This window comes from Acomys minous (genome assembly GCF_964271855.1).
Source record: "Acomys minous genome assembly, chromosome: 12".
Taxonomy (NCBI): domain Eukaryota; kingdom Metazoa; phylum Chordata; class Mammalia; order Rodentia; family Muridae; genus Acomys; species Acomys minous.
In genome coordinates this window covers 34743025-34762159 of record NC_140493.1, presented here as the reverse complement: position 1 = coordinate 34762159, position 19135 = coordinate 34743025, and the positions used below count along the sequence as shown (strand labels likewise).

Here is a 19135-nt window from a genome sequence, read left to right as displayed (position 1 = left end):
GTGGAGCTGTCACTTGACTTCTTCCCAGGAGTTTTCCGCCCTTCTTCTCCTTTTCTATAAAGTAAATTCTGCAAGTGGAAACTTTGAAACTTGTTACAATCCAGGACACTAATAAGATTTTTACATTTTTAGCAGCCTAATGATGAGGTTGTAGGACTCCGCGCTGGTCCCTCGGGGGTTTCTATTCTGGGTATCTGTTAAACCTTGCAGTAGTCTGAAGTCTATTCGACCTTTCTATATTAAAAATAAAATAAAATCAGTTTAAGTTCCACACAGGAATTTGTGTCTGTATCTTCTGCCCCTCTTCTCTGCCCATTAGGTAAAATTCAGACACTACCAACATTTGAACTTGAAGATAACTTGTCAATTATTTTTCTGTGTTTGGTGAAAAAGAGAAAAGTCATTACCATCGTAATTTAATATTTTTATTTAGCTAAATTTGATCCTTCTTAAAAATCTTTTCCACTTTGAAGTCTATTTTGCAGCTTAATTAATGCAGCAAGGGCTTTTTATTTTGCTCTCAATGGAGATAATCTTAATCTATTCACAGTGACCTTTTCTTGTGCAAATTAGTTGTACATGCTTGTTTAAGCAAATGGTCCTTTGCATGATGTCTCCTCTTAATGACGGGTTTATAATTGAAAATTGGCTTACTCCCATATGCCTAGTTTATATGAGAATATAAAAATAGATGTGGACTTTAAAAATATGAATGTATATATCAATATCTCCTCCCTCCCCCAAAAAAAGAACAGGGAAGAATCCAGTGCCTCTAGGCTATGGTTAAATTAGACTATTAGAGTTAGAAAATGCCGGTGACATATGCTGCTGTCGGAGTCACACCTGTCTGCTCAGCTTTGGGAAGGGCTTGAAAAATGAGAGCGATTTCATCTTGGCTGTACGATTCAGAGCCCTTATAGGACATGAGACATCTCCCGCTCGCTACCCGAGTTTTCTCAGCCTCTTAATGAAGTTGAAAGTGCATGCCTAGGAATGTATTTGGTGTTAATCACTTTTACAGTGGGAGCCTCTGACAATTAAGTGCTTTTTGTTGGTCCTAGACCACTGACAATAAGAGACAGGTGACAGTCATGTTATAATTTGTCTGCAGTGCCCCTCCACCCCCACAAAACACAGCATACTGCCATAAATGGCATTTGTGTAAAAAGAATAATCCCCTCTTCTCTCTCTCTCTCTCTCTCTCTCTCTCTCTCTCTCTCTCTCTCTCTCTCCTCCCTCCCTCCCTCCCTCCCTCCCTCCCTCCCTCCCTCCCTCCCTCTCTCTCCCTCTCACCCTACGTGGAAGCTTTTTTCTACTCACCCCCATGTCCTCTGCACTCCCACCCCAGTCTTTCTGGCGTAAGTCGAAGCAGCCGTGCTTGTAGGTAGCACTTTCTGTCAGCAGTCACTGAATGTTCTTGGTTAAATGTAGAAACTCCAGTTCGAAGAGAAAACAAATGTTCGCTTGCGCTTACGATGGAGGTTTCCAAAGTCTCTTTTAATAGCATAGTGTGGGGAACAAGAACATTTTGGGTTGCTGAGTGGTGTGGCATTATGGGAGACGCAGAGGTGTCAGGGGTGCTTCTTCACTGTATGGCAGCAAACTATTTCACCAAGGCCAAAAAAAAAAAAAAAATCTGGGCAGTACACGTCTTTAACACACATAGCAGGCAGGAGTGAGTGCATCTCTCTAAGTTTGAGGCCATCCTGCTTTGCACAGCAAGATCTGGGCCAGCCATAAGGAGACCTTGCTCCCCCACCCCCAATCTGCTTTGGGGAACAGAGGCTAGGCAAGAAATTATTATGTGAATCATTAGACCTGGCCTTTTGTAAACTGTTTGTAAAAAGAGAGCCTTATCGCTTTATACAGCATAATTGTCCTTGTCTCTTTTCCCCTAAATGGAAAACTGAGAGTAGCCCTTCCGCAAGTTACTCAGGGTAAATTGATGTGCACCCCACACACAGACACACACACACACTCCTCAATCCTCAGCCATCCAGTTTTCCTCCTGGGTTTTTTGCTTGCTGATCATGCTTTTTGTTGTTGTAGATACGACTATCGGGAAATGCTGCACAATGCCACTTTCTGCCTGGTTCCTCGTGGTCGCAGGCTTGGGTCCTTCAGATTCCTGGAGGCTTTGCAGGTAAGAGGCTATGAGTGAGACTTTTCTGCATGAGGTTGACAATTGAAGCCAGACTGGCTCCCTTCTTCTCCCACTAAGCATGGCTTTTGGACCTAAACAGTTTCCCAAGAAAATCTGAAATGGCTTTGAAGAGCGAGCGTTGGCAGCAAGATTGACTCCTGCCTTTGGACATGAGGATACATATCCATGGCTCTCGCCACCATGGAGGCTGGACTCATCAGGGGTTCAGCCACAGACAGAAGGCAGGTGTGCAGATGGGCAGATCTAATTGCCAATCTAGCTCCTGAGTTTGGAGAGGAGCCTCTGCTCTCCCCCCCCCCCCACTAAAAGCCAATCCCAGGAACACCAACAATGGGGTGTTGCTGTTATTTCCCCCAAAGCAAAGGTGTTGATTGAGTCCTCATCCTGGTCTATTAGTTCTTCTAAACCCTTTAATAGTGATGCTGCTGACTTGCCCCAGTGTTCTAAAGCTCTGCGATTCAAGAGGCAGCTCGGAAACCTGTGTGGAATCTCTGCTGTTCAACCAACCCTACTGCAGAAATCCCTTCTCCTGCTGCTGCAGCCAGCCCTCTTGAATGGCATGGAGAAATGTGCTCTCTACCCCACTCAGCCTGCCTTCCTGTCCTCCCCAATAATGTGCATTTTGTCTGAGTCTGTCTACTTGAGGAGTGGTCCATAGCATCTTCACCCCGTTGTGCTAACTTTAAGTCCTGCTGCATCCTCAGACTGAACGGCTTCTCTAGCAGAACATCCCTTGGGTGCTGTGTGCTCTGAGAAGCATTCCACCACTCACTAGCCTTCTTGCTGTCAGCTTTGTGGATGTGTCAGGGAGCAAATTGCTCTCTGGTTTGGATAAAGACTTCCTTTGGCGACTACCTTTTGTCTTTAGGTAATTGATGAGCACTGAGTACTAGGTTCCAGTGCAGGCTAGAAACTGAAGTGACTGTGGCTTGCAACACGTCATACTGGAGGGAATGAGGTTTTGAGTTAGATGTTTACAGAGCAAACAAAAGTTAGATGTTACAGGAGTGAAGTCCACAACAGGCTACCTAGAAAGACTGGGCCCTATGCTCCTTCCTGTTTGGTTATGACATTGGGGTGAACCATGATGAAGTGGACCTGTGGTGCTACCGTTGACAAAACTGGATTCCAAGATGGCGGCACCCAGTATGTACCATGTCTAGAGAGCAGAGGAGCCGAGGCTGAGAAATGGACTGAAGGGGACAAAATTGGTTATATTCAAGGTTGGTTTTATGCTTAGATCTTGTTGGTGAAGCCATCTGTTGCATCAATAAAACTTCTGCAACAAGGCTGGTCATCTCCATGGATGTGAGGTCAGCCAGATCTTACGTACTAGACTAGAAATGGGGTGTTAGCATTCTAAGACAAGTCTTGAAAATTTCAAGTCTGGTTGGGATGCTCACAATTCCATGTGATGTGGTGATTCCGAACCACTTATTTTCTTTCTGGCCTGGGCAGTCCAGGACCCATGGAACATAAGCAATGCCAGTAATTGAATATATACTGATTCTTCTCCTGATTGGAATGATTCCTGCTGTCACTGTCCTCACACTCATGAACTCCTTTCTCTGCTCAGGCTGCCTGTGTCCCTGTAATGCTCAGCAATGGATGGGAGTTGCCATTCTCCGAAGTGATTAATTGGAACCAAGCTGCCGTCATTGGTGATGAGAGATTGCTATTACAGGTAAGGAAGGAGCCGTGGCCTTCGGCAGGACAGCAGATTATTGCTGCCCCCATACAAACTTGCAAAGAAGATGAATCCAAAAGGTCAGCTCCATAAAAGAAATCTTATCAGGAGAAAATTGCCTATGTCATGGTGAATATGAAGTCGTTTAATATGATATTGTTCACTTCCCAACACAAAATCTGTCCAGGGCCACAGAATGTATTCTGGGAAGCAGCCATTGCTGATAAAAGGCATGAGCTTTGCTGAGTGAGGAGAGGCGGACCCATCCCCAGCAATCTCAGCCACAGCATTTTTAGATGTAACACTTCTCAGTGTCCCTTGCTTCAATTCCTGCATCCACACTGCTTGACTCCAGAACACAAGCTCTAGACTTGGTTGCTATGCCCAGTGCTACCACTACCGCAGTGCTCCACCTGCAGGGCTGTCGCTTGCATGAGCTCCTAATAAAGAAGAGCACCTAATAAAAGTTTCAGTTGTGTGAGGGAAGGGAGTGCAACCTGCACAGACAAATGCAAGGGCAAGAAAAACCAACGGGGATTCCCAAAGCCCTTGCCATTTTGGTTGATGTTCATTGTAAACTCTAAACACACTCTCATAGCACAGTTTATTTATTTATTTTTCTTTGTTTGTTTGTTTTGTTTTTGCTCATGGCATTAGATACTTTATATTTAAACCTCCACAAGCTTTTGTAGAAAGATGACCTCTAATGTTCTTGTTTTTAAAAACAGAAAATTGAGTATCTAACTGCACTTTTGATTTTCCCTCTGTGCTCCTGGCTGGTCTGCTAGCGGGCTGGGGGAGGAAGGCAGTCATCTCCTGGAACTCACCAACAGTGCTCCCTGTGATGGAGAACACTGTGGACTAATCAAGCCTAGGTCGTGAGAGCTCTAGAACATTCCTTTTGTTTGGTTCTCAGGTCTGTGATCTTGGGACCTCTGGGACCTCAGCACAGACCTGGAGGAATGTATCCTCTGGAAACAGTGAACCTGTTCATTGGAGTTAGCCCATGCTAAATAACACACAGTTTCTGGAAAGGCTAATGCCTTAGCGTTGATTCCCTGGTATAATTCAAGAGGGATGTACTCTAAGCTGTACTAAGAAAGAAACTCTCCATGTAGAGGTAGTAGATGTCTGAGCCATTCACTCAAAATGAGGCGTGTGATGTTTTGCCACACTGCCTTTGCCTGTCCTTTTATGTTATTTTAATAATACATACTCATTAAAGGAAATTTCATATATGGAAAACATCAGTCACCATGTTCTCTGCTTATGTACAAGGCACTCTTGAATTTACTGTTGACAAGTTGGAGCTTGTGGTGGTGTAGGGGACATTCCATGACACTTAAATGTGGTTTTCCAATGTCTACCTCTTTACCAAAATACAGATATTTCATCTTTTTGAGCCACTTTTGGATTTGACTCTAAAGATTGCAGTTTTCACACCCCTGTGCCCATATTTGCTAGTATTTTTTCCTCCTCATCTGCAATCTGTTTTTACACAGCTGCTTCCATATTGAACAGTGACTGTGCTGTTGTTAACAATGGTTTTAAAGAGTTGGCACAGAGCCCAAATGTGTGCTCTGGGAAATGTTTTTTGTTGTGTTACAATTTTTCATTTCCTGTTTCAGAACAGCTCTGGTGGTTTTATTTGCATATGTTCTTGTCAGCCTGTCACTGAGAAGCATGCCGTGGCTTTCCTATCTCTATTTTGGTAGATCCTATTAGTTTTGTTACTATACATAACCTTTTATTAGGACTTCAGTGAGTTCTTTAACTTCCAAATCCTTCCGTCCAAATTGGAATTAATTTATCACCTTTCCATACCTGTCTCTGAAGACAGGCTGATTAATAACCAATAGGCAAATGCCATTAGAACCTGGACCGCCATCCCGCCAATCAACTGGAATTGTCCTCTACAGCACTTTGCAGGGCACCATCAGACACTTCCACTTCCGTCCTCCACACGAACGGACAGAACACAGTGCTGGAAGTAGTAAGGACAGATGCCTCTGTGTTAGTGGCCGAGCCCATGACACTTCTTCCCTCCCTTTAGAAGCACCATGGAGTTGACTTTCTGGAGGCCATGCAGCCATGATAGCTTCTGACATTTTCCTAATGGATTAGTTCTCGTAGCCATGATAAAAAACAACCATGGCAACCTGTATGACGTAGAGGATGCCACTGACATTTAAAAGGTCATGCTTATGAAAATTGAGGATGAGGTTTTTTTTTCTAATTTTTCTTTGGCAATCTAGGTCATTCTGTCAGTGAGTAAATAAAAATAAATTTTCTTGACTTATCAAGGATCTATGTCATGAGTGGCTCATCTCCTCTAAGGATATTTTATTTCCAGCTGACCTTGAGTCTTTCAGTGTTTCAACTTTACCTGTTGCCTCCATTTTTTTTTTTTTTCAGTATTATGGCCTTTCAAAGCATGGGTTTAGTATCCAGCTTGGGATTGACACAACAAATCAACTTTTCCTTCTGTTCTTACCATATGGCAGTCTTGACTCTAACAACCTGACTTTATCTCCTTCTCTTTTAATGAGAACTCACCTACACTATAGAGTATATACCCTCCTATATTTGAAGTAACGTTCTTAGTAATGAGATTGGCAGAGCATTTCTTATCTAGCCCAGGTTCCCCATATCTGTGTGATTTTTCATACATCAGGGAGGCAACCATGCACAAAGGTGAGCACAATAGGGCAGTTGTTAATGGCAAGGAATCCCCATAAGAGTATAGATTACACAAAGGGAACAGCCCTTGAACTGTAGGTGCAATCAGGGAACAAGCCTGAGAAACTTCACTGGAAATCCAAGGAATGCATCTCAGAGCTACAGCCCAGGGCAACTTTGTAAGCGGATAATAAACAACTGGCCCAGCTTTGCATAGAATTGATTGGTCCAGCTTCTACTAGCATCTCCCTGTGTCAGCAATGGTAACAGTAGTGGTAATGAGTCATCATAATCAGGGTTTCTATATTGCAGACACTGTACTAATCACTTAGATAGTCTTTATCCCAACCATATCATGTTATAAATCAATAATTGGAGAAAGCAACTAACTCATCCAAGGAAGCACATCTGGTAAATAGTAGAACCAGAATCCCACATTGACACCTTTAACACCTTTATTATACTATCATGCCATGATATTAAAAATAACAATATCCCGTTGATAGCTGTAGGTGGCCATGTTCAGTTGGGCTCCAATAGCTAACATAAAAACGACCCTTTTAGCCCCAAAGTATACAGCAATATGAACAAGAAGAAAGGCCTTCCTTCTGTAGAACAGCCGATGATGAAACACAGACGATGTTTTGGAGCTCCAGTGAGATTAGGGTAATGGCTGGGGCTAAGAGGAGAGCTCTCTTGTGTACAAAAGGTTCCTAGGAAGGTAGAGGAAGGATGTGTGTGTAGACATGGCTAAATCTTTCTGCGTTGAGTGGGGAGGCTTACAAACAGTCACTAAATACACACATTGATAGAAACTCCATGGTTCTTGGGGTGACACTTCTTAGAAAAAGGTTGTTTGTTTAACTTTCCCTAAGCCTTATACCTACTTCTTGGACAAAGTTGACTGACCATGTCACAGTCAAATATTTCTTGGACTGGAGGAGGCGAAGGCAGAACTTGTGGCTACAGGAGCACCCTGTGTGGCTGACCTGCAACTATGGAATCTCAGAGCTGAGCTAAGTCAGTGCACAGCTGTCAACCATTGGAATGCCATTGAGGTGGCTTTCCTAGACCTCCTGTTCGCTCTGGCTTTCCTTGGGGACATTTTTACCCAGTGGTTGGTGATTTTGGTAGTAAGCCTAGCCTTTGACTCCTGAGCCATGTCTTCAGCCCTGTTGGTGATTTTCAGTAGACTTGTTTTCTAGAAAATGAGTTCTGTGAAGAATAAAAGTGTAACCCACTGGGTTGTTTTGACCACGCACATCTCTCTGTTTTACAGTTATAATTACTATGGTGTTCCCTTTATGTTACAGATTCCTTCTACAATCAGGTCTATTCATCAGGATAAAATCCTAGCACTTAGACAGCAGACACAGTTCTTGTGGGAGGCTTATTTTTCTTCAGTTGAGAAGATTGTATTAACTACACTAGAGGTAAGTGATACCATTTGGCTCATGATCTTACATAAAAGTCTTTTTTTTTTCTCCCTCAACCTCTTTTTTGCTGCTGGATTGTGCAGTTGGTCAAATAGGACAAAACCAAATTTTCTGTCCTTGAACATGTTAGTGACTGTCCCCCACCTCACATCTGTCTTACCATTCCCAAACAAATGCCCACATTCCTGACAGATTCTCACAGCAGAAGTGACACAGAGAAAAGTTACGCTCAGAAAAAAGAGACTGGCTTTGTCTGACATAATTTCAAAGATGGCTGGGTAATGACTATCTTCCTGTCACTCAGACTCAGTGACATCCTTTGAACCCATATTTCTGGAGTGCATTTAGAAAAAAACAAAACAAAAAGATAGTGACCAAGTAAAGGAAATACGCCCTACTATCCTAAAACCTGAACAGTTGAGTGGCCACTGTAGTACATGGTATTCTAAGAGAAAGCAAACTTGATTGTAAAGACACAACAACCCGACCAACCAGCATCCCATGTTGTAAGGTTATGACAAGAGGAAAACTATCGTCATCACTGTATCCAATTGGTATAGAAAGTGTTAAACTTTATAAATAGGAACTCGGGCAGGTGAGTGGATAGATATCTTCAAGTTGCTTTACTCTGTGCGTGCGTACGTGCATGCGTGCATGCGTGCATGTGTGTTGTTAGGAATGGAACCGAGCGCCTTATTCATGCTGAGAGAGCACTCTGACACTGAGCCATATTCTCAGTCCCTTAGGTTTTTGTTTAAAGCAAGGGAAAAGCGGAGAATCATGAAAATGATTACCCACAGGAAGTGGAGCATATAGCAATGGCTTAAGGCTACACAGGGCAGAGCGAAGAGCTAGGAAAGGCCGGAGAAAACTGCACACTCGTGAGTTCCAGGCCTGTGGGAAGGGGAGTGCTCAGACAGTCTCCTGAGGTGACCCAGATGCTTACAGAATGGGGTAGGCAATTTACTATGCACTTGTACATACTTGGGGGAGTATTTCCTTTGGAAGTTAATGATCACTCTGAAAGCTAATATAATCTTGAGTACACACAGGACATCCAAGTGATACTGCGGAAACTGAAGTCCCCTGTTCCATCCACACAGCAGTGTTCTTGGTGTGGTGAGAGCCAGAGTCAGTGCTGGTCAAAGCAAGTGGGAATTTGTTGCACACCAGCCTAGCCGTGGTTCTAGGCCTTAGCCTAGATTTTCCCCTGCAAGTGCCTGGTGTAAGTCCCGAAGCTAGGTAAACAAAAGGCCTGTTTTCATTATTTTGGATTCCTCTTTGCTTTTGTTTTTTGTTTTTGTTTTTTTCTTTTACAAATAATAAGTCATTTTCTAGCCTCCCACTTCTTAGGGTGTTAGCACAACTAACTGGATTTCATCTATCTCTTGCTCAGGAAGCCCACAGATAAACAAAAGAAATTACCACAATATTGCTGGCACTTCTGTATTTTAGAAGTTTATAGTATTTAAAATATTAGCCTTTGTCTTTTGTCCTAACCATTCCCCTTCAGCTTGTCATGTTGTTCCTTCTGTTTGTATAATACGAGTCTCAATGTCCATGGCTTCTCTGCTGGCTGCGTTGAGAAAGAACATGTAGCTATACACACACGCGCGCACGCACACGCACACACACACACACACACACACACACACACACACACACACATATTTTAATGCATTCATGCTTTGTAGACCGGGCTGGCCTCGAACTCACAGCGATGAGCCTGCCTCTGCCTCCCAGAGTGCTGGGATTACCAGGTATATGCCACCACGCCCAGCTGGTTTCTTTCTTTTTATGTGTGTAGCACATTTCCTGGGGGAGGGGCATCAGTCCTTCTTGGCTGCAGTCTTCCTCCTGGCTGCCAGCGTATTGCTCAGCTCCTCCCTTGGTGTGGATGTGCGTGCCCAAACTCTTCTTGATTGAACTTGAGCACTTGCTTGTCCTTGGACACCTTGAGCAGCTCCATGGATGGCTGCTCATAGGGCTAAAAGCTGCCCATCTCCCTGATCATGTGCTGGGTGAACTTGTGCACTTGGTGAGGTGCCCATAGCACTGGCTGTGCTTTGGCTTGCTAACATTCTCTGTGACCTTGCGGCCCTTGTTGAGCCCCGCAGACATGGGGTAGTGCAGGACAATGCCTGCTGCTCTCGGATGGTGTCTGTGACAGGATCATGGTTATTTTATTTTTTTACAAGATCATTTTTTTTTTTACATCGAACTGTTTGTTTAGTTGGTTTGCTTTAAGTCATGATCTATATTAAGGTAGCCCGTTTCTCTCTCTCTCTCTCTCTTTTTTTTTTTCCTTTCTTTCTTGTGAGCGGTTTTCTAGTTTTCCCATGCTTTAGTTACTCTTTCTGCTGTATTCTGTTATGCTACGTGGTGCATCTTCAGATATGTCCTAAGCCGTTTTATCCTGGCTTGCTTCTGTTAACCTGAACACCCAGACCATGTTTTAATCTGTCTTTACCCTAATACCACCCTGTGGTAAGCCTCTGCTTATCCACCCATCTGGTGAGGTAGGGACCCTGCTGTCTGTAATTACTGCTGTGTGCACAGATGACTCGGGTGTATGCAGTGCCTTAGTCGTTATTTTGCTTATAATTTGGGCTTCTGTCTCTGCCCACTCTTTTAGCATGGTATCTCTGAAGTGAGATTTCTGAACCAAAGAGCTCAGGCGTTACTAAGGTCATCATGTATTTTCGTAAATGACTCAGTTTTAAACTTTAAAATATATACATATATATTGCTTTGTTTTTATTTGATGAAAATGACGCATGAAATGGAAGGGCATAAAGCAAAACATGAGTAAGTGGGGGAATCTACTGTCAAGATAGTAATTTTCTCGATCTACACATCAAAGTCTTAAAAGAAGATGACAAAAAATTACTCTGAGCTTTAGTTTGAAGAATAAATGCCCTAATATAACCCAAGATTGTCAAAAAAACATAAAGATCATTTATTTCCATAGTTCAATTAGCACACCTTATAAAGCTGTCACAATTAAGTAGCTTTGATCCAGCCTCTCAAGTGAGAGAAGCTGTGAGTTATGTTATTTGATTCTGAATAAGCGAAATTTGTTAATACAATATAGTGGGTATATAGCATAAAAGTCTTGTCTGCACAAGCACGAGGAGTTGATTGGACTGTCCTGCTGCTGTCGACGTAAAGACCCCAGTATCCATGTAGAAGCCACTTGTGGAGACATGGGCCTGTGAGCCCCATGCTGGTGGGGGCAGCGAGAGACAGACCCCAGGGGCTTGAGGCCTAGCCAGTCTAGCCAAAACCGCAGGCTGCAGGTGCAGTGAGCAAACACTAAGGTGGAGACAGACTGAGGAGGAATCCCTGCCCTCAACCTCTGACCTCCACACAGGTGAGCTCCTCACTCACACAGGCACACAAAGAAAGAAGATAATAAAACTGATGCCATATGATAGAGTTGGGTATAGGTGTATAACTTCTAAGTTAAAGAAGCCGTTCTGAGCATGATCTCAGGCATAAAACACTATTAAGTGGGACTATAAAAAAAAAAACATTGAAACTCCTGTGTAGCAGGAGGCACCCTAAAGAACATGCAAAATGGGGGGCAAAGGTTACAGTTAATGTGAGGCTAAGAAAAAGTTAACATTTTTGACATGTAAACTCTGATAAGTAAATTAGAAAAATATTCATGTTCCCAACTGGAATACAGTGAGATCTTGTCGAAAACAACCATATGTATATTTTTAGATTAGAACAATTGAGGTCCATCTTTTCCCCAAACTTGATGAAGTACATCTCTCCACAGACACTCTGAATTAGGGTATGAAATGAAGAATTTTCACTGTTATTAAAAGGAAAAACGTCTAATTTTGCAATCATGCGTGTACACATAAATTATACATATGCATATATGTGAGCTTTCTTACATTATGATGGTACAAAAGTAACATGCATTCGGTAAATCCATATTTTGAGTGTGTATTTTTTGTGCCATTTGCCAGGCTATCAATAGGTGTGATATGGTGTTGTAAAGCTGGGCAGTGGCTGTGAGCCCCGTCTCCCAGTCAGCCGTACTCATAGTCAGTGTGCTGTGTTGCTAAGTTACTGTGCTGGACGAATTGGGTATAGTAAATACATTTTCAATTTATTTTATTTTCAGTCCCTGATGAGTTTATCGGGATGTGACAGCGTCATAATCTTAAGAAGTAGCTGTAGAATCCTTTGTGGTATTGTATGGATATATATAATGAAGGGAAGAGATGAAAAATTTGAGTGTAGAATGGTTTAATTGCTAGTTAAATGTAATTGGAATCGTTCCTAAGGGCATGCAGTGGAGTCAGATACACATCAGCTGCTGTGAAAGAGAGGTTTGTCCTTACTCAAGGAAGTTACAGTGAAAGTAAAGTACCACTTTCCACCAACAGTGTCAATAGATGTCCAGGGGAGGCATGGCAGCAATGCCACCAAGGGTGCAGAGAGAGACTCAGATTAGAGTGGAGAACGGCTACCCCGCTCCACCCTTTCTAGAGGGGCTAAAATCTTTAGGGGAAAAAAGAAGCATAATTTTTACCTGCACTTCTTAAAAGGTAATAATCTAGTGAACAAAATTGAGAGTAGCCTAGACTGTAGTGCTGATTTTAGTTATAGCAGTGTGCATGCTCAGCCAGGCAGCTGGAAACATTTTGGCCAATTGTGATGCATCTAGGACTATTATACAGACACCGAATATACTAAGGTCATTTATTTATTGTTACAAGAAAATGTTCATACTGTTTAAAAACAAAACAAAACTATTCAAATAGTATGAACTCATCTTTTAATATTGGTTAAAATAATACAAACTTATGCACATGTAGGGGAACACATTCTTCAGAGGCAATATAAAATGCCAGCTGTGTCCCCCCCCTTTAAAGACTGATGTATTTTACTATTTATGTGTATGACTGTTTTGCCTGTATGCACATATGTGGACCACATGCACATAGTGCCCTAAGGGGCCAGGGAAGGGTCCTGGATCCCCTGGATCTGGAGTTCAGCTGACTGTGAGCTATTATGTGGGTTCTGGGAACTGAACCTGGGTCCCCCTGCAAGCTCTCTCAACGTCAAAGTCATCTTTTCATCCCCTAGCGGTCCCCTTTCTAAGCAGGGGGTTATCTGAAATTGATTTTCTCCCTCTCTTTTGTCTTCCTTAATTTGATGCAAAGAATTGATCTTGAGTAATTAGTGCTTTCTCTTGACATATCAAAATAAAATAGTCCATGTAAGAAAGAGGTTTGCGTTAAGTGACACATCTCATTTCCCACAGCAGGAGGACCAGTGTGGTAAATGGTTGCATCCACCCAGACTCTCATGAGCTGCTCGGAGAGACCCTCCTTTGCTGTGTTTTTGTGAGCCTCCGGGATTATAATTAAAACATAACACACATACAACACTGCTAATTTGCCAGGCAAAAGATCTTATCTCATTAATTATATTTCTTTTGCAGCAGGTTATTGTGTGGATCCAGTTTCTTGTCTGTTAAGTTAGTAGCGCTCCAGTTTCCTGCAAGAACAGCTGGACGTGTTACATTCATCACAACAGAATCTTATGTTGAGCTATTTTCCTCTTTGAGCCAGGAAAGGTTTTGTTCCCCTTGGGTCTAAGCCACACAATCTTTAGCAACACAGTTTTTGTTGCTTTTTCTTTTTAGACACTAAAACCGTATACTTCATTCAAATTTATGGCAGCTGTCAAATCTCTCTATTTCATCCCAAGATTGGATTGTAACAATCTGACCTCTCAGGCAAATTGCAGGAAAGATAACACTCGCTTCTCCATCTTAATTCAGAGCTTGCATTGCACTAGAATTCAGCACAAACAGAAAAGCAGAGGAGGTAAAGGAGATGGCATCCTTCTACACAAAGCAACAAAGTATATGTGCTCACGAGATGAAGTCAGAGACCACATGTCAGATGTGCTCACTTGGCCTAGCACTTTGACACAAGTCATCATCTGATTGGTTATAGCACTGCTGAGGATGAGAATGGAAGCCAACTATCTAGGCAGCAGAAACTTGGAAGCTCTTTTGCTTAATTTATCTACATTGGGGCTCTAGATTGGTAGCACGTCTTCCCTGCAGGTTATAGTGTAGGCCCTGAGAATGGGACTGCAAGTCCTTGGAGAATTACCATTAGAAACACTTCTCATTACTGTAAACAAATGCCTGACAAGAGCAGCTTAAGGGAGGGTGGGCTTATTTGGGCTCACAGTTTGAGCTGTGCTAGTCCATGATGGCAGGGAAAGCATAGGAGCTGGAGTGTGAGAAACCCGGTCATGTTTTGTGCCTGTAGTTAGGAAATAGAAAGTGGACAGGAAGTAGGACCTGGTTATCAAATCTCAAGGCCTGTCATTCTACCCTTTAAATTCACTCACAAGTATTATGTTTATTGAGAGCCCCCCTCCTCCTGTCCCCCCCCCCCCGTGTGTGTGTGTGTGTGTGTGTGTGTGTGTGTGTATGTGTGTGTGTGTGTGTGTGTGTGTTGATAAATAGCCAAGGAAGGAAATGCCCAGCCTCTAAATGCTATGTCTTTTCCCAGAGCAATACACTGAGGGTCAAGAATCCTAAGAGCTGTCTAGTGAAGTGACAGGGAGAACTGGACATCAGGAGACTGAAAATTGACGTTTCTATTTGGTGAAATGAGATCCAGACCCTTTCGAACTTTTGACATGCACATTGACATATGAGCATTTTAGAAATACATTCGGCAGCCAGCCTGGTGATGGTGGCACACACTTCTCATTCCAGCACTTGGGAGACAGAGGCAGGTTCATATCTGAGTTCAAGACCAGTCTGCTCTGCTCTATAGAGCAACTTTCAGGACAGCCAGAGCCAGACAGAGAAAACCTATTTGGGGCCGGGGGGATGGGGGAGGGGAGAGCAGATACATTTGGCAACTCATTCAAATAGCTTTAATAATTTCCATACCCCAAACCAAAGTCCTAAAGAATCGCTACTGAATATGGAAGCATTTTATTCAGAAGTATTTTTGTTTCTTTGCATGGAAAAATTACTCTAATTTGGTCAGTTCAGAGAAATAAGCCGTGAATACTATAGAGAAATTTGGTTGGTTTTTTTTTTTTTAACCTATATTGGCTGTATCTAGAAAATAAAATGTAAACATGAAATTTTCTTTTCAAAGACAAAAATCAAGTCTTAGATACAAGAATTTAGGCAGATTATGTCACATTGTAAGAGGTTATCGTAAGTAGTAACGACCCATTAGCGGCTGAGTCATGAGACAACGCCTCACTTGGCCAGTGTTAAGTTTCATATGCTCTGCAGTCACACTTGTATCTTTCTGTCAAGATCCATTTAAACAGACTATGAACTGCTTACTAGTATTTCAGGAGTGTCCCGTAACTGATGGTCATAGTTGGAAATTGTGAAAGAAAACGGCGCTGTGCCCTTAAAGCAAGAGGAGCCTGTGACTATGTGAAGCATGCCTCTCCAAGACCTCCAAGAGCTTGCTCTCCAAGAGCAAATGACAACCTACTTGTAACATCTCTGAATTTCGTGTCATTTGTGTTTGTAGCTTCAATCTCTCATGCTGTCTGTTGCCAGTTTAGTCTTGTGCCTTGATAGCCAAGTTCATTTGTGTGACCACATGCTGAAAGGCACATAAATTTAGAAAGAAAACAAAAGGAGACCTAAATGGAGTGCTATAAAAGGAAATAATAGCCTGGGTTTGCAAAGTATAAGAGATGAAAAAAATAGAATAAATGTTATACAAAGAATTGCTTGCCATATAAAAACTCTTTCCAGCTATGACACGTTGCTCATAATAGATGTCTAGATTACAGCATTGCATGCCATGGTTTTGTACTGTGGGCACTAAATACCAGCATTCTCTCTGGATTCTTAAAGTCTTAACCAACTTGCAAAGTTACCTAATCATAGAAAATTATCCATTTTGATCTGCGTGAAAGATAAAATGCAGATACCACTGAGTTGAGATTATACATTTTTCTGTTTCTTCTCTATTTCCCTTTCAGTAGGAAAACACAGGTGATACGGTTTAAAAGATACAGAGAGGTCATTTGCTTACTCTGCCACTCACTATGTGGGATGGCATGGACTAAGGTATTAATAACCTAGCAAATCTCAGAATTCCATACTTAAACTCATATTTCCATAAATCGAAACCTGCAAAATGGTGACTTGAGTCCTCAGACTTCTAAAAGTTATGTAAGGATTGATTGATTGATTGATTGATTGATTATTAGGAGCCAAACTCAGGGCTTTCTTTGTACATGTTAACACATATCCCTCAAACCCCTGGGGAAAAAAATTTTTTTTAAGTTTAAACCTTTTTTTTTTTTTTTTGGGCTGGGAATGTGATAGTCCATATCAGGTTAATTATTTGCCACATCATATCTTAATGAGTCAGTGGTTTTATTACAAGAGTCTGAAAGTCAGAGAGAAAACCCTGAAGTAGAATAATCCCATCCAGCTGTCACATGATTCAGGTTGGGAGAAGGTTTGTCTCTAAATGTGGAATTTAATGATCTGCAAGGTCCCAAAGTCCAAGGAAGCTAATGAACCAGCTTGGCAATTATTAGTCTTCATATGCCATGGTTCTTGTCCTGTTCTGTAGGATGTTTTGAGGAATTGTTAACACACTACTTTTGATGTCAAAAATACAGAAACACTTGAGCTGGCCAGTATTCAAAGTCCTGCCACTGACTTTGAAAAGGAGACTGAACAGTGACAGGCAATTTAAAACTCCCTCCTGAACTGATGGAATAAAGCCACGTGGAGAAGGTGCCTGCCTTCTCTTGTCTTCGCTTCCACCTCCACATGGGCCTCACTGACGTTGCTGTGCACCCTTGACAGGTCTTGCTGGTAACAACCGGATCTATATATAAATGCCTCACCACTAACACTGGTGAACATACACTGTACTTTGAAACTAGCAAGGAGCACTATCGTAAAATAATGCAATAACAGAATTTATGATTGAAATAGAACTTGAGAAACCTTGCCGGTCACAGTTCGTCCCTTTCTCTTACTGTCCTCCAGAGCTCATCACTGCTATGGCTTGCACACACTTTTATCCAGGGAATTGGAGGAGGAACGGGTGTAATGTGTTGTGTCTTTGTAGCGACATCATCCCCAGACTTGGATTGAGCAAGATCCTTTCTGAGTACCATCCCAGACTCAGCCTCATCACGTGCTGTTTTGCTTTCTAGATTATTCAGGACAGAATATTCAAGCACATATCACGTAACAGTTTAATATGGAACAAGCATCCTGGAGGATTGTTCGTCCTCCCACAGTATTCATCCTACCTGGGAGATTTTCCTTACTACTATGCTAATTTAGGTAAGTGTGTCCCTCTGAGGAGGTTGCCTTCAATTACCCTGACATGATCACTCTTCTCAGCAGCTCGGGTTGGAGATGGTTGTCCGAGCCCTTTCAAAGCAGTGCCTTTCAATGAACAATTTTAAATACACTGGAATATTAGACAACGAAAAAGGAAGCGTTCTTTCTCATCTGAGCAGCTATCCTGTACGTTGGGTAGACTTATTTTCATTGAGAAATGTTCCTATATTATAGATCATTTGAATATGACAGCAAATTAAGTATAAACTTAATATATATGTGTTTACATGTATACACAATCATGCATGTGTGTATATACCTCCTTGATTTTCCTTTTATAATCTGACTTCTCTAAGTGTATGTTTAAAAGACAAGAATTAAAAAGGAGAAGGAAGAAATAACTAGGAATGTGTGACAAGGGCAAACGCATCCATTCTTCCGGTGTTTGTTATGGTCGGCTCACACACCAAGCAAATGCCAGGCTAGGTGTTTGAAATAAAGATCAAGTTAGATGGAGCCTGTACTCTCATGCAGCTTTAAATTGGATCTCGGTGGGGTGATGGATGCGCACACAGGGCCGAAGCTCCACAGTGCTGATGCTCCTACCACAGATGTGTCTGTAGTGGAGCCCCAGTCACCCTCTTGTTAGTGGCATCATGGATGCGTTAGCTCAGAATTGCAGCATTTAGAAATCCTGGGGCTTCTTTCGAACTGATATGATGAAGACTCAAGTCTGTCCACTCCATATGAATGCTCTCCGAAACAACTTCACCCCTTTTAAATTGTACGTATTGAAACCCATGAGGTAAATCTTAAGGTCAGGACCTAAAGTGGCCATCAGCAATGAATAACCCTTTAATGTAAACCCAGCAGGTCGGCAGGACCATGTGGAGTTCAGTGGGTGGTCCACCGCGGGCCTGTGAGAATCCACTGACTGACAGAGGCAGCAGTCAAGAACACTTCCGTTTCTTGTAGAGCTCTGTGACTGTCACTCAGAGTTGGCTCCTTAGAAGTGTGTATAGGACACTTCTTAAACTATTCCTTGAAAGCCTAAGTGCAATGACCAGTTTCCATTGTTAAAAAAGTGCTTCCTCACCATGTGTATCATTCTTACCTGAGTGTTCAAGAGAATGAGAAACTCACTCTCTTTCTAAAGTTCCATCACAGTGCTAATTGGATGGCACAATTTTCTGTGTAAGATATTTGCATAGTTGTTTCCGATTTACTCTCTGATTCTAACTTACATCCCCACATATCAAAGTCTAACCGGGATGTTCCCACAATGCCTAGTTTATACCTAAGCTACTAATGTACCAAATTAGTGGGTCTAAACTAATGAAGTTCTGAAAGGCTCTTAACCTGTTTGTAATTTCTGAGTTCTTGTGGAAGGGCTCCTAGGGGGATGCCCTCTTGATTCTCTTTGATGGTAATGGTTGATTTGCATATTCATTGCCCTTTCCAGTGCAGAGCTCCCATTGGTCAGAAGTCAGCCTCACATACTTTTTCTCTCAGTGGTGTTCCCTCGGTGTGATTCTGCTGATGCTGGAAGCCCTGGTGAGGATGCTGGTAGCGATAACAGCTTGACACCGGAGCACTTATTGTTTGCTAAGTCCTGTGCTAAGTGCTTAGTGTGTATAAGTGTGCTTGACCCTTGGAGTAACCGCATTTTGCAGCAGAGGGAACCCAAAGGGCCAAACAGTGTTTCTAAATGCCACCGACGCTAGAAGAACTGAGAGTCGAACCTAAATGGAGGCTAGGTGTTGTCGTTGAACCTTTCCTGTGTGTGGTATTATAGGAAATACTGCTAATCACCTGAAACCCTTGGG

The 19135-nt window shown here is 42.4% G+C and overlaps 1 protein-coding gene across 1 annotated transcript in view; it reads left to right on the top strand.

The window, feature by feature from the left end:
* The window catches only part of EXT1 (exostosin glycosyltransferase 1), a 278736-nt gene that overhangs the window by 237217 nt on the left and 22384 nt on the right, over positions 1-19135 (top strand). Inside the window, exons 2-5 of the mRNA XM_084747906.1 lie at positions 2050-2143; positions 3741-3848; positions 7844-7963; positions 17177-17309. Coding sequence (XP_084604032.1) covers positions 2050-2143; positions 3741-3848; positions 7844-7963; positions 17177-17309 — 455 coding nt within the window. The remainder of the gene's footprint in view (positions 1-2049; positions 2144-3740; positions 3849-7843; positions 7964-17176; positions 17310-19135) is intronic.